The sequence below is a fragment of the Lepidochelys kempii genome, chromosome 5 (genome assembly GCF_965140285.1).
Source record: "Lepidochelys kempii isolate rLepKem1 chromosome 5, rLepKem1.hap1, whole genome shotgun sequence".
NCBI classification, from domain to species: domain Eukaryota; kingdom Metazoa; phylum Chordata; order Testudines; family Cheloniidae; genus Lepidochelys; species Lepidochelys kempii.
Genome location: NC_136384.1, coordinates 102,456,596 through 102,472,120, shown reverse-complemented (window position 1 = coordinate 102,472,120; position 15,525 = coordinate 102,456,596). Strand labels below are relative to the sequence as shown.

Below are 15,525 nucleotides of genomic sequence, written 5' to 3'. Positions count from 1 at the left end.
TGAGGAGCGATCCTTGTGAACTGTTTCAGAAGCATTGTACAAATGCAATGAGAGCCAAATTTGGTCCTAAGTTTGTAACATGTTCAGGAAATCTTTGGGATGAAACACTATATAACTGTAAAATTATTTTTATTAATATTTATTTATTAAAATACCATGTCTTCTATTTTTATTTTGTTTTGAAGACAGTCTTTTTTAATATGTGGAAGAACATCAAGCAAAAAGTACATATTCTGTGTTACTTCTGTTACCAAAGAAGAGCTGGTAAATAAAGTATATTCTTTGTGTGTCATGTTTGTATATAAATACATGGTAACATTATGTAACTTTTTTTCTGTCTGTATAAAGTACATTGACAGAACATTTCTTAATTTTTTAAAGATGATCCATTATAGTATCTGTTTCATGAGTCTTTAATATTGTGGAGTTTTTCAAACAAAACCTGCATTTGTACATACAACAGGTATACCTGCTAACTTATTGGCACAACTTATGTGACCAGCTTTAAAAATTTTATCAATCAGAAATCCGTACCATTGTGTTGCAGTTTTGGCACCAATGATGGTATAGCTGAAAGGGATATTTTCTTTTGTACTTTCAGATCTTTGTTTAAACTAGAATAATTATAATACAATGTTTTTTATTTAAGATTCAAGTGGAAGACTCTTTCTTGTATTTTAATGCCAGTTTTTCAAAGGACTGATTTTTGCATATGCCTAACTGATGTGCATGTAACCTTTAATGTGTGCCCCCAAATTGGGATGATTCAAAACCGACGCATCGAAAGGTGTGCATGCATAAAGAAATACACTTTTGAAAATCTGGCTCCTAGATTCTAAGAGTGTGGTCTGAAAGATGATAATTTCAGAGAAAGAGGAAGGTTGTTTACCTGTAAAGTGACTTCTCTGAAAATAATATAATATAAAAATGCAAATTCACCTACTCTATTTAACTTTTGAGAAATGTTTGGGATGGGTCTGTGCCAAAATAATCCATATTTGCAGAGCAAGGTATGGTATATAGATTCTGGAGTATTCAGGCAAATAATCATTTCTAATATCTTTCCTGCATTGGTTTCCTTGACATTGCACCCCAAAAACCCCATAACTCAGGAGTTTTGTGTCTGTGGATAATGTTAACTGCAGAAGATTCTTCTCTGAGTTAATTCTCCATATGGATAAGTCATGTAATTGTAAATATGGGGTAATTTTAATATTTATTTTATGTATATATCTTTTCATTTTTAAACAGCTCAATGGTTATTCGAGACTTAACCTTGCGCAGTGCTGCTAGTTTTGGCTCTTTTCATCTGATCCGCCTGCTTTATGATGAGTACATGTTTTACTTAGTAGAACATCGTGTTGCTCAGGCAACAGGAGAAACACCTATAGCAGTTATGGGAGAGGTAAGATAATATGCAAGAGCTGACTGGTTGATTTAGAGATGAATTTGGAATGTACCTTTACAAAGTGTCTGTAATTTCTAATTAAATGTGGGAAGAGTTTAATATAACTGCTGTAGGCATAAGGTTTGGACTGGGTTTGAAATAGACCAACATTTTCAAACTTGGGTGCCCAAAGTTAGGTAATCTTAATCCACGTTTAGGCAACTAAATAAAGTTGCCTGATTTGCAGAGTTATTGAGCACTCATAACTCAGGACTCTAAAAAAAATTGCAAAAGAAACCTGTAGTTGGAAACTCTTCTTTTCAGTGAACTATCCGCAGAAAGTAAGAATTAATTTCCTTAAACATTTGCATAATATACTGAAAATCTGAAATAAATAATTTGGATTAGATATAAATGTCTCAGATTCCATTGTGCAAACACTTACATTTCCTTGATTTTACACACAACTAGTCCTTTTGGCTTCACTGGTACTATTCATGTACATAAAGTAAAGCCCATACATAGGTGGTTGCTGGATTGGGACCCATATAGTTAGCAGGTGGCTAATCTAACTGAAATGTGGTGGTTTTTATACCATGGAATCAATCACATTATGTCTATTGCATTGTTAAGTCAACTCACAACTTAAGTTGACATCATACAGCATTCTTTCTTCAAGACTTATTTAATATTATCCATAAATGTTTTACTTTAATAGAGGTTGGGGAAGTGCCATATACTGTTAGCTTAATTTGTGGTGTCTTAATACAACATAATACAGCATCACACAATTTAGAAAAATAAATCATTCTGAGTAGTCACCTGCTAACCATTCAGATATTTATATCCAATACTGGCTTTTTTTAAAAATTGCAGTGTTTCCCCATTATAATGTATGTATAGTAAGGAATATGTCAAAATGTAGAGTTGCTATATTTCTGTCTTTTTAATTGAAATAGAATTTGCTAACTGTGAGGTGTTTAGCGTGAGGGTTTCAATAATGGTCTGACATAAATTGAGGACTGGCAAACTTCTATAGCTCAAATAAGAACCAGCCCAAAATTGTTTTGAGTTTTGGGGGGAAAGTGGTTAACTATTTTTTTATTTATGCCATTTGTGTATCTGTGCAATTCCTGGTTTTGGATGATATAGCAAAAGGAAGGCTAATTCTTTCTGTATTTTTGACCAGAATGAAGCCAGGTAATGTTAGAAATATATTAAATAAATATATGTTGTTCTTACCTGAGAATTACAGGTCAGATTTTGTTCTGCAGTTTCTCATTCAAAAAAGGGATGGAACTGGAGGATTGTTTTCCAGGTGGTGTGGGTGGCTGGTAGACAACATTGCATTTAGTTAGTTTGCATAAATCAGATAATTACCAGAATAAGATACACCTGATGTAAACCCCGACTATTTGGCCACACTGGAAGAAAACGAGAAAATTGATATTATTTAGACTGCAACTCTGTCATCTCAAATATCTGGGAATATCCAGCAATAAAATTGCATAGTGCAGGTCATCATCATTTGCCAGATAATCTCCAACCTGGTCCTGGCCATCCCGTTGCTGAAATCTAGCCACCCTCCCCTTGCATGAGGTAAAAAGGGCTAGAAAAGGAGGGGGACTCAGCACCCTCCTGTACCAGATGTAGGAGCCCCCAATTCCTTTCCTCAGCTCATTTAAGGAATGCTTTCCTTCAAATCCTTTCCCAGTCCATTTCATCTGATAACTGTATCCCCTCTGTAACAAGTACCTGCACTGGCCATCTGCCACAAGGAGGCACAGGCAATTAAGCTTGTCTGCCTCCCACACATCCCACTCCGGGTTCCCAGATATTTACTGATTCCTTCCTAAATACTGGACAAAAATAGTCTGCTCCCCTGTTAGATAGTGTACCTCATCCTTCCCAAATAACTTGGGTACCCAGTAAGGTACCTGTTCTGTTCATTCCCTGGGGGAACCTGGCATTGGCCACTGTTGGAAGACAGGATACTGAGGTAGATGGACCTTTGGTCTGACCCATATGGCCGTTCTTATGCTTATATATGTTCTGATGTGCCACCCTGGTATAGCTGCTTTCTGCTCTTCCCTGCTCTATCTGTGTAAACTTTCCCCCTCTACTGTCCACTGTAGGAGGGGGAACCCCTTTTCTTCAAGCCAGATGGACAAGGATTCACCACATACAGCTGTGGTGAGCACACTTGCACTGGTTAATGTATTTACATTAGGTGTGTGCACTAGTGTCATTGATGTAGTGACATGGGTGCAAATTTCTCTATTACAAACAAGGTCTTAAGGGGAAATTTTGTGGAAGCTTTTTGTTTAAATATTGGCAGCACATCATAGGCACCAAAAATATTTTCTAAACTGTACGATGCAGGAATATCTTACTCTAAGAGCTTACACTCAGAACAGGCAAGGATCCTGACAAAGATGTCAGATAATTATTTTAATCAGGATTTTAACTTCAGTTTTTAATTAGTTTCACCATTTTCATTGCCGGGGCTTTTTATTTTAGCTTTGATGTTATTTCCTTATTGTAAACCATGGTAAAATGCATCTTAGTGGGAATGGAAAATGAACTACTGAACTCAGTGAAAGTCTCTCTGATTTTCTGCACCCTGTCATTCCCCACCTCTACATAAATGCTTCCTTTTTGGTCAGTAGAAAGACTGTATTTAAAAATCACCAAAAAGAAAAAACAGTCTTATGTCAAGGTGATTCATCTACCAATTGTGGCAACTATTTTTTTTTTTCACAACTGGTACATGTCTAACCTCACTGTGTCTTTTCTAAAATAACGCTGTCACACATCTTAATTTTGATAACTTGGTTTAAAAGTTTCCTGGTCGCTGCAATATAGAATCAGAAATGTTCAGATTAAGGTGGACCAGTCAAAAAACAAAGGTTTTTCTTGCTGTTTTTGCACCACGGCAGCAAAGCAGGTATTTGACTGTAACTGTTTTAAAAAATTGGTGAGTTAAATTGCAAATAATTTTCTAACTGCATGATAAAAAGGATGGACTACATCACCATTTTATTTGATGTTTAAATAGGATGTGCAGTATGGATTTTAAGACTAGCCAAGAATATTTATTATTTTGCAGTTTGGCGACTTAAATGCTGCTTCCCCTGGAAATATGGATAAAGGTAAGTACTTAATCTCTTGAACATATAATTCTTTATAAAACTAGTATTATCTGGAGCAAGACAAAATTTAATATTATGGAAATATAGTAGGGCTGTCATGTGATTAAAAAAATTAATCACCATTAATTATGTGATTAAAAAATTAATCCCCATTAATCACACTTAATAATAGAATAGTACCATTTATTTAAATACTTTTGGATGTTTTCTACATTTTCAGATATATTGATTTCAATTACAACACAGAATAAAAAGTGTACAGTGCTCACTTTATATTTTTTTTTATTACAAGTATTTGCACTGTAAAACAACAAAAGAAATAGTATTTTTCAATTCTCCCAATACAAAGTGCAATCTCTTTATCATGAAAGTTGAACTTACAAATGTAGAATTATGTACAAAAAACTGCATTCAGAAATAAAACAATGTAAAATTTTAGAGCCTGCAAGTCCACTCAGTACTACTTCAGCCAATCACTCAGACAAACAAGTTTATTTGCAGGAGATACTGCTGTCCACTTCTTGTTTACAATGTCACCTGAAAGTGAGAACAGGCATTCACATGGCATTGTTGTAGCCCGCACTGCAAGATAGTTACGTGCCAGATGCCCTAAAATTCATATGTCCCTTCATGCTTCAACCACCATTCCAGAGGACATGCGTCCATGCTGATGACTGGTTCTGCTCGATCCAAAGCAGTGTGGAATGATGCATGTTCATTTTCATCCTCTGAGTCAGATGCCACCAGCAGAAGGTTGATTTTCTTTTTTGGTGTTCAGGTTCTGTAGTTTCCGTATCTGAGTGTTGCTCTTTTAAGTCTTCTGAAAGCATGCTCTACACCTCATCCCTCTCAGGTTTTGGACGACACTTCAGATTCTTAAACCTTGGGTTGAGTGCTGTAGCTATTTTTAGAAATCTCACATTGGTACCTTCTTTGCATTTTGTCAAATCTGCTGTGAAAGTGTTCTTAAAATGAACATGAGTTGGGTCATCATCTGAGACTGCTTTGACATGAAATATGTAGCAGAATGCAGGAAAAACAGAACAGGATATATACAATTCTCCCCCAAGGAGTTTAGTCACAAGTGTAATTAACACATTGTTTTTTAATGAGCATCATCAGCACGGAAGCATGTCTTCTGGAATGGTGGCCAGAGAATGAAGGGGCATACAAATGTTTAGCATATCTGACAAGTAAATACCTTGCAACGCCGACTACAAAAGTGCCATGTGAACGCTTGTTCTCATTTTCAAGAGACATTGAAAACAAGAAGCAGGAAGCATTATCTCCTGCAAATTTTAACCAAACTTGTTTGTCTGAGCGATTGGCTGAAGTAGGACAGAGTGGACTTGTAGGATCTAAATTTTTACATTGATTTATTTTTAATGCAGTTATTTTTTTGTACATAATTCTACATTTGTAGGTTCGACTTTCATGATAAAGAGATTGCACTTCAGTACTTGTATTAGGTGAATTTGAAAAATACTATTTCTTTTGTTTTTTTACAGTGCAAATATTTGTAATAAAAAATAAATATAAAGTGAGCACTGTACACTTTGTATTCCGTGTTGTAATTAAAGTCAATATATTTGAAAATGTAGAAAACATCCAAAAATATTTAATACATTTCAATTGGTATTCTATTGTTTAACAGTACGATTAAACACAATTAATTTTTTGAGTTAATCACGTGAGTTAACTGCAATTAATTGACAGCCCTAAAATATAGTAGCGCAGAACCTAAAACTAGATTCTTATAGTCTTCTGAATGAGTGTTCTATAATATCTACAGTATATTTCAGTATCGAATAATTACAGGATGCTGTAGATATGGCCTCTAATAAGAAAATCTTTTAAAAGGGCTGATTGTTTATACATTAGTAGGTATTCAAAATCCCACCCCGAAACTGGCTACATGCTGGTGGGTGAAATCTATACACATTCGTGTGTAGATAGTCTGTAAGAGTTTTCTCTGAGTAAGGACTGCAAAATTGGGCCCATTGTTTGTCAAGCACTTTGCCAAATAACTAGCTTTTTAAATAGTGAGAAGTATAATAGAGAGTAGGTAAATTTCTAGGTCCTCTAAGTAGAGCCTTGGAATCAGCAAATCTGGCCTCTGTTCTCTTCTTTCCCACTGGCTTGCTCTGTGATCTTGGGCAAGTCACTTAGCTTCTCTTCATCTCCATTCATGTTAAATTCTGCAGGCAAAAGACATTATATAAGTACAAAGTTATTGTTATTTTAGTGACACTATTATATTTGTTTGAGCTGGCTTGAAGTGACAAAAAGCAATTGCAAAATTAAGAATGTGTACTATAATATTTGAAGCTGAGAGTTCATTGAACACATGAATCTCACATTATGCACTGACATTTTCCCAGTAAAATCTCAATTTTCAGTTTATACCTTCTCAGGTAGCTAGATTTCTGTTTTTCATATCTTATGTGTTGTTTGCAAAATAAAAGCCTTAGTAATTCACAGTATTTAGATTTTTTTTCACTGTGTGCTAGTTTCATGGTTGTTTGTTTGTGCAGATGAGGGCAGTGAAGTTGAAAGCGAAATAGATGAAGAGCTAGAGGAATCTGGAGAGCCACAAGCCAAGAGAGAGAAAGCTGAGCTAACCCAGGCATTTCAGGTGGGCTGCATGCAGCCAGTACTAGAGAGTGGAGTACAGCAGAACCTCCTGACCCCACTTCACAATGAGCACATTGTCACGAGTACTCAGACTATCAGACAATGCAGTGCTACTGGAAATACATATACTGCAGTCTAACAAATATTAAAGCTTTTTTCCCCCCAGATTACATTAGCCCTGTTGACGTTGGGCTTAATATGAAAAAACGAGAATAAGTCTGAAGGCGACTGTTGTCAAATTTTAGCTTTGCTGAACATTACCTTTGTTGGAGTTGTGAAATGGAATGGGTGTATGTATTTTCCCAGATCTGTTTAAAAAAAAATTTTTGTAAACAAAATCATTTTACATTGGTCACTCAATATTAAGAGTTTTCTTAGTTTCACTTGTCAAGAAGGATTTTGCAAAGCTTACTATTAATGTTTTTGTCATCTTATAATTAAAGTAATTTAATTTTTTCATAGTTTTTTAAAATATGTTAATGTTAATTGTTAGTTATGGTGATGATTTAATATACATAGTTTTTTAATTAGATGCACTTCTGTGAAATATCAAAAGAAATATTTTCTTTGATTTACACTGGAGGCATATTCATTTGACAGCAGATGCATCAAATTTGTCATAAAAAGGTGCTTTTCATTGGACAGAACTAGAAGACACTACTATTTTGATCATATTTCTGAGCATTCAGTGGGAAAGTTTTAGGAATTTTTATTATAATGCTGGAGGGTTGAGAAGATCTATTGTTTTCTTTATCTAAGGAAGAGTTATGTTTCTGCATTCATGAATGCAGACTAAATGAGAGAATGGTAATGTGTGCATAATAAATGTACATAATTATCAGACCATCATGTAAACAATGCAAGCTTCCATTGAAACCATCAGTTTTACATTTTGTTTGCATACCAGTTCCTCTGTTTGAAGACTACTGATTCTATATTTGAGACCACTGCACAGATGCTTTCAGCTGTTAAGTGGGACTGTAGTAGATAGATACTGAAGTTGAAAAAGAAGTGACTTGATTTTTGTAAGTGTATGTGCTACTTATGCTGAACTGGACATACAGGAAACCATTCCATCTGGATGAATTTCTTCTATTCCAGGTCTTTTTCCTACTAGTAGTTCAATCTGCTGCTCTTATAAAAGATAACTTATAGAATGCAAGGAATGTAGCAACCTGCATCATATTTACTTCAAAAATATTTCCTAGTTCTTAAAGTAAGTGGATTTAAATTTTTACAAAAATTAAATAAGGCAGTGTAACTGGCACACCTCATTTGTACTTATTCCCAATTGTGTAGAATTTGAATAGGTGGCTAGATGGACCATTGCCATTTAAGAATGTACATCAGGGATCATTGTACCTCGGCTATTACATGGTGCCTTAAACAGAACTGAAGCTAAGATTTAGTACTTTTTGTTATTAATAACTCTTAAATTCATTCAGCAAGGTGTGCCTGTCATTTTCAAATTCCCTAAGAAGTAAGGGCAGGTTACATATTCTTCAAAGAAATAAAAGGAAATTTTTTATTACTAAATGGTGTTAATATCCCTCTTAGAGTGACAATAAACCTATTTTTTCTTGTTTCTAGCTGAATTTCACTTTATTACAAATGAGATATGCTTGGGGATCTGGAAAGCAAAACTAGCTTTAATGCCAACTTCAAATGTTAACAAAGTAGGTTACCCCAGCCCCAAGCATGGTTATATATTTTCTAAACCCTTGTCTACTTTTAATTTTAGAAAGTAAACAAAATGAGCAGGTACTTAATGCAGAGCATGTTTTCAATTTGTATGTGTGGTGGGGTGTCAGTCTGCAATTATGTTTAATGGCTAAATCATAGAGAATGTGTGTACATCCCATTTTAATTGACATGAAACATCTCACAGGCATGTGTGATTATTTTATACATTTCATTATTTTTAAAACAGGCACACAAATCTACTCAGTTCTAATAGTGGAAATAAACAAGCAAGCAAAAAAGCCAAAAATGAAGGAAAGTACACACACAAACATTTCAGTTTTATTGAGAGGGCCGGTTGGAAAAAAAACTAATGAGTTATTTAGTCTGGTTTATTTAGTGTGTCTTTGGACTGATCTTTTTTACCTGTACCAAATGGCTGAACAGCATGTGAGATGAACAGTATATTTATAGTATACATCTTTCTTGCTAGAGTTTTCATATGCTCCAAGAACTGATACAGATCAAGTAAATTTTCTTAATACACTAGTAAACATTTTTAATGTATAAAATAAGTATAAATTGTTTAGAGTTGTACTGTTCAGAATTTGGGGCCCGATTTTACATGCTCTACAGCTCGCACCAGTCAATGGGTGTTTTCCCTGAGTAGAGAGTGCAAGATAGGGTTTATGTCATTTACAGTATTTGAAATTTATGCAAGCTCTAGGTTTCATAGGTTTTGTTCACCCAGATATTATTTGCGTGTCCTGATTTTTTTTCCATCCAAAAGAGCATGTCTGCACCCCTCATTAAAATAAAACTAAGCTGTGATAAATATTTATTCCCCTTCATTGTGCATTATGAACTGTTTACAGGTTAAATTAAATATAAAAATAACAAAATATTTTCCATTTTCAACATAGTTTCTTTTAATGCTTTAATACTGAGGTTCTGAATTGGACCAGATATATTTACTGGTTTCATCTTTTGTGTTGGCAAACCTTAAATATTTTCTTTTCCTTGTCCTGTATTGTTTTAATGTTGGATTTGCTCATGCTGAGAGAAAAGTGTGATTGTAACATGCAAATTTGGATTGCTATCAAAGGTGGAGCCTGTAAGCCCTCCATGATTCAACTTCTCCCCCCAGTTGTTCACTGTTCCCACAGTGCAAAAAATAAGAGTAAATACAAAAATGGAATGTATTTCACAGTTTGAACCAACAATAATTTTTATGCCTTAGATGAAAACTAGAATGTTAGATGAATCTGAGAATCTAACATGCCAGAAATCTTAATTAACTAGAGGTGATCTACTCCTTTTCTTTCTGAAAAAGAGTGTTATTTATCAAAATAAATTGGAATCATGGCGTGTTCAGTTAATTGAATGAAATAGTTTGTATTCCCATGTTTATAATTCGATTATAGTGTCAATTTTAAATAACATTTCCATCATTTTCTTACAAGATCTCTCCTTTAATGAAGTAAAATACTGTGTAAATTTACACGTTTGGGTGGTGTTTGTGGGTTTGGTTTTGGTTTTTTACATTTAATGGAGTTGTAATAAATCAAACACTATATATATAATCAATCAATTTGCACACTTTTGCTATTTATTAATATGTGGGAAGGGTTAATGATTTTTGGTAAAAACAGAGATTTAAAACCGTGTTCCCAGTTCTGCATCATGTAGTATGTGGCTAGACTTAAGTGCCAACCCTTAAAACCACTAATTTCATTGGTGCTCTGTGGGAGTGCAGCAGTTTGCCCACATGCTACAAATTGCAGGGTCAGTGCCTATGTGATTTGTGGATTTTATCTGATCCAGACACTGATTTCAGAATAATTATTTTAAAAATATCCCCCTCCCCCTTTAGCACAAATAATGCAGTGAGCAATGTGGGGGGTATTGTTGATCCACTTTCTCAAAACATGGGGCCCAATTTTCACAAGTTTTTATATGTATGCAAAATTGTTGGTACTTTTTCATGTCTCTCATTGTACACTAGATTTAAAATTACTTTTTGTCTCTCCAACTTGCCATTCTTTTTGTGCTTACTCTTGTACTGTAGCATGTTTAATGCATCTTTGTTTAGATAATATTCCTTACACAACATCTGGAGAATAGTTTTAAAATTGTTTACCTACAAAATAAGCGATGTGCAACATTACTGCCTTGAGTTTCACAAATGGGTAAAATCAATAAAATGCTGGTGTATTGTCATTCAGGAATGTATAGGTCTATATACAAATTTGTTTAATTTAAAACGAGGTATTTTTAAATGTCTGAAACACTGCTATGTTCAAATTATTTTCATTTGAAGACCGTATCTGATATCTTTGTGGTTCTTACCAGATGTCATCTGCACTGTTTAGGAAAACACGTATATTAGTTTAAAATAGATTGCAGTTGTTTCATTTAGAGAAGTGGTTTCACAGAACAAAAAAATCATTTATAGCCATAAAAAGAAATCAATAAACTCTGTAATATTAGAACTCATTTTTTACAGTAATTTTAGAATTTGAAATATTAATTTGGGAGAGCAGTACTAATTCCTGAAAATTGGGCCCTTGTCTCTGTGGAACAGGACAACCTCTGTGTACATGGTTAAGATAAGTCAATGAATGGAATTATAGTATCTCTGATACTTTATTTGGTGATTTTAAAAAACTGGAATAGAAGCATAAACACAGTGCTTATTTCTAGTATTAGAAAATTAATTTGATGTAATGCCTTGCATTAACCCTTTGAGCATTGTAAGTCACATGATAAGGGGAAAATCTTTTCAGGTAATTTAATTATTAGTCTACTGAAGATATTGTATACATCTAAGTGTCTGGTTATGTTGCAACAAATGTTTTTTTCTAAAGTAAATGCTTGCATACTATGTAGACTTTTCAATTTGTTGTAGAAGGCTTGATTGATTTAGGCTAAAATATATACTGCCATCTATGTGTACTGTCTACAGCAAAACAGTACTTCAGCTCCTTTAGTTTCATAATTCCGTAAATATTTAATGAAGGAGTCAAATATATGGTCCTATAAATACAAGTTGTGAAGTATTTAAAATGCCTTTAAAAGGTGGGAATTTAGCAAAAAGGGTTATTTTTAGACTTTGAAAATCTCATTAGGGTAGCATTGGAAAGCACCAGTACTGTAAATGGAAATCTTTAGGAATAAAAACAGAACAAAACTGTCATAATAAGTAAGGATGATTTTTGCAGGACATTTGAGATGTTTGCCGTTAAATTTTCTGCGCAATCTTTTGCATAAACAATTGCAAAAAGAACATAATTTTATTTATACCACTTCAACATTTTGTCACTGTGAAATGGCATATGGATAACAAAGAAGATAGAGGCACTTGGTTCAAGTTCATCTGTGAAAGCACTTTTGGATGGCCCTTACTGAGTGTCAGAATTTAAAAGAAAAAAAAACCAAACCTATAAATTTGCACCTGCATTTTGGCATCTGAAAAAACACCTTTTTTCTCACAAATAAATTGTGCATACAAAAATAAGGGCACAAATTTAGAAGTGGGTGGAGACTCTGAAAAAAATAGTTCTAAATGTCACCTTACTATATGAGAATATTGTAGATATTGTACTGGTTCCCTGCAGTATCAACCAGTGATCACCATTATCTGCAGCTGTGCTTGCTTTAGTCTAGCTGAGTGCAAAAAAGTCTCATATTAAGATGTTTAGTGGAAATACATCAGTAGTGTAGTGCAGATATGTTGTAAACTTTTTTTTAGTCAAATAAACAATGCAAATTCATGCATAATTAATTAAAACAAATGCAATACTCAAAGGGTTTTAATTTAACAATTTTTTATTCATAATTTACTGTAAATGCTTCTCAGTTTGCATGCCTTGATCATTGCTGCTAGTGATTTTATGTGCCAGTAGACCTGAGTTTAATTTACCAATTTTACTTAAAAAATAGTAAAAGCCACTTACAAAGTGACTGCCTATTTTTTGTTTGAAGTCAGATATGCCTTATTTTCAAACATTTGTTTTAACTCTTTTGTTTTGTTTGAATTTTTTTAAAAAAAATTATGATGATGGGATTGGAAGCCCTGAGTAATGAAATATTTGGTAAGAATTGTTAATTTACATCGATTGTTAAGGGTGAAATTCATCCCAGAGAAGAAGGCCCAGCACAAGATGGTGAGTCATTTAAGTCACAATTGGGCATGTGCTTGATTGCTTTCCTGAATCAGGGCCTTGTTTAACATGGGGCTCAGGTGGTGCAGATGATCTTGCCGGGGCTGTCGTACTGGGCTGAATTTCACTCTAAAACAATAAAAGACATTTTCAGAAGAATATAGGAATTGGGAGGAATAACCTCCTTTGACTCATGATTATCAGGGACCCGATTCAGTACTCCAGGCTCAAGAAAATTAACTACTGAAGTTAGCAGGAGATTTTTTTTCATAAGGAGTGATAAAGGGATCCCATTTTCTTTGGCTGTCCCTCAGTGCGAGGATGATGTCTGCCAAGGGGTTCATTGGTGAGTTTTTAAGTGGCTGAGGAGCCCAAGTAAATTTTCCTTGAATAAAATATTACGGTGATTTGGCTTATTTTTATACATTACATATAAAATTAAAATAACCCAGTATATAGATTTTAAATATTTGTTGGTCAAAAAAGGTATCATTTTGTACCAAAGCAAGTTCCTTCTCCCTGTCCCATCCCCACTTGTTGCCATCAAAAATTTGGATTTACAGTAGTAACCAGCGAGACTGTTACAGAAACTTTAAGTGAGTGCCTTTAGAAAACTTGGAAATTTGTGCCTGAGATGGTAAACTTTTAATTAGGTTAATTGTAGTGCTTACCAATCAGTAAATTCTACTATCACTCAGGGCTTTCTTACCTTCTAGGTAACTTCCTTCGTTGTGTTTATTTTTATTTTTTTTAAAGTGCCATCATTTAAATTTCACTTAGTAAGTGGCAGATTACATTATTCAGTCCCACAAGCACAGAAACATTGTAACACTAGGAGATATTTGAACTTTTATTTTCCAATTGACTGAATATGTTATGTAAATGAGGTAAGCAACTTTTTTGTAGATTGTATGTGTGAGATAATGTAATGTTCTTTTCCAGTTTTTGGATTACAGTTAAATATACTTTTTAATTATTTAAAGAAAACATCTTTACAGAATAACGTGATGAGTTTTTTGTATAATGTATTTGATTTTGTAAATATGTATTTCCTGATGTGATTTTTGTGAGAAATGCTAAATCTTTTAGTATATCATGTCCTCTCAAAATTGGCAGGAGCTAAATAATAGTTTGTGGGCAATTTGTATTGTGTACTGTACAATAACTGGGGAACTTTTATAATTATAAAAATATATATTAACTTTTAGTGTGTTGTTTAAACAAATGACTGGAACATACTAAAGATAGTAGGATTTTTCTGAATATTTCAGACTTGAACTCAGGCTAGCTTTCTTGTGTTTTTCAAAACAAAATTGTGTCTTGTCTTTTAAAAATCAATAAATTTGTTTTCTTGTTACAAACAAATTTTAAATGCTTCTGTTTTTATTAATTTTCTTGTATAACCAAATATTTCACAGGACTGTTGATTTTGGGAGAAAAATTAAATAACATCACCTTTCTGGCTTCATAATAAATTAAGAAATATTTATATTTAGAAATACTAAAAATAAAATCTAAAAACTACTGTGTAGTGTGCCTCAGACCATAGAAGAAAAATATAATTGAGTGATCAAGTGCTTCTTCTGCTAATGAGCTGTCCATGATCCCAGTATTAACAGGTTATAACGGGTTTATTACTCCTCTGGTTTGATTCATTTCACACTGATATTGCTTACCATTTCTCAACCCAGATTAAAATTTTATTTTACAAATTATTATTTAAATATAGAATACAAATATCTTATAATTTAGGACCTCAGCTCATAATAATGTAGCCTAGATTTTTTAAAAAAAATTATTTTGACCCTTTTTATTCCCGCTCCCCAGTTTAATATATACGGCTGAGTTCTCCTCAAAGAGAAAAATTTTGCACTTTAGTTTGCATTGCAGATCTCTATGCTAGTTCTGTGCTCAGAATCCCATGCTATCAATAGAAAGTTTCCTGTTTGGAACATACCCAGAGTACACAGTGAAGATCTTCATTGCAAATAAGAAGTCCAGTATACATCGTAGTTATTAATATTTACTTTTATTACAGTAGAATCTGGTGCCTCCAACTGGGATTTGCATCCCATTGTAACAGGTATGGTACAAACATATAGCTACTGTTGCTGTCTTTAAGAGTTTTTACAATCCAAATAAGCAAGACTCACAAAAGGATGGAGGAATGAAGTAGAATTAACTCTATTTATTGGTGGAGATTTGAAAGATCAGAAAGGAAAATTTTGCAGAGGGCAAATAAAAATGTTTGACAACTGTTTAAACTTGGTATAAAAATGGTTGAGGCTGAACCAGACTATACAACAGCTTGGCTTGCCAGCATGGGTGGGTCTAACTACATTTTAATCGGGTTGAAAAAATGCACTGTAGCCCTCATAAGGTATGTCTACATGGCAACTTGGAGCAAGCTTCCCAGCCTGGGTAGACTCATGTGAGCAGGGCTCGAGCTACCCACTAAAAATAGCAGGTACGGACATTGCAGATTGGACTGGACCTTGGGCTGTCAAGC

General features: G+C 33.9%; 1 protein-coding gene across 3 annotated transcripts in view; it reads left to right on the top strand.

Moving 5' to 3' along the window:
• Positions 1-14,381, top strand: part of RFX3 (regulatory factor X3) — a 250,108-nt gene extending 235,727 nt beyond the window's left edge. For all 3 annotated transcript variants that reach the window (XM_073345241.1, XM_073345239.1, XM_073345240.1), the window contains 3 exons: positions 1,252-1,405; positions 4,497-4,539; positions 7,074-14,381. In XM_073345241.1, coding sequence (XP_073201342.1) covers positions 1,252-1,405; positions 4,497-4,539; positions 7,074-7,312 — 436 coding nt within the window. In that variant the 3' untranslated portion in view covers positions 7,313-14,381. The remainder of the gene's footprint in view (positions 1-1,251; positions 1,406-4,496; positions 4,540-7,073) is intronic.
• The last annotated feature ends 1,144 nt before the right edge of the window (positions 14,382-15,525 follow it).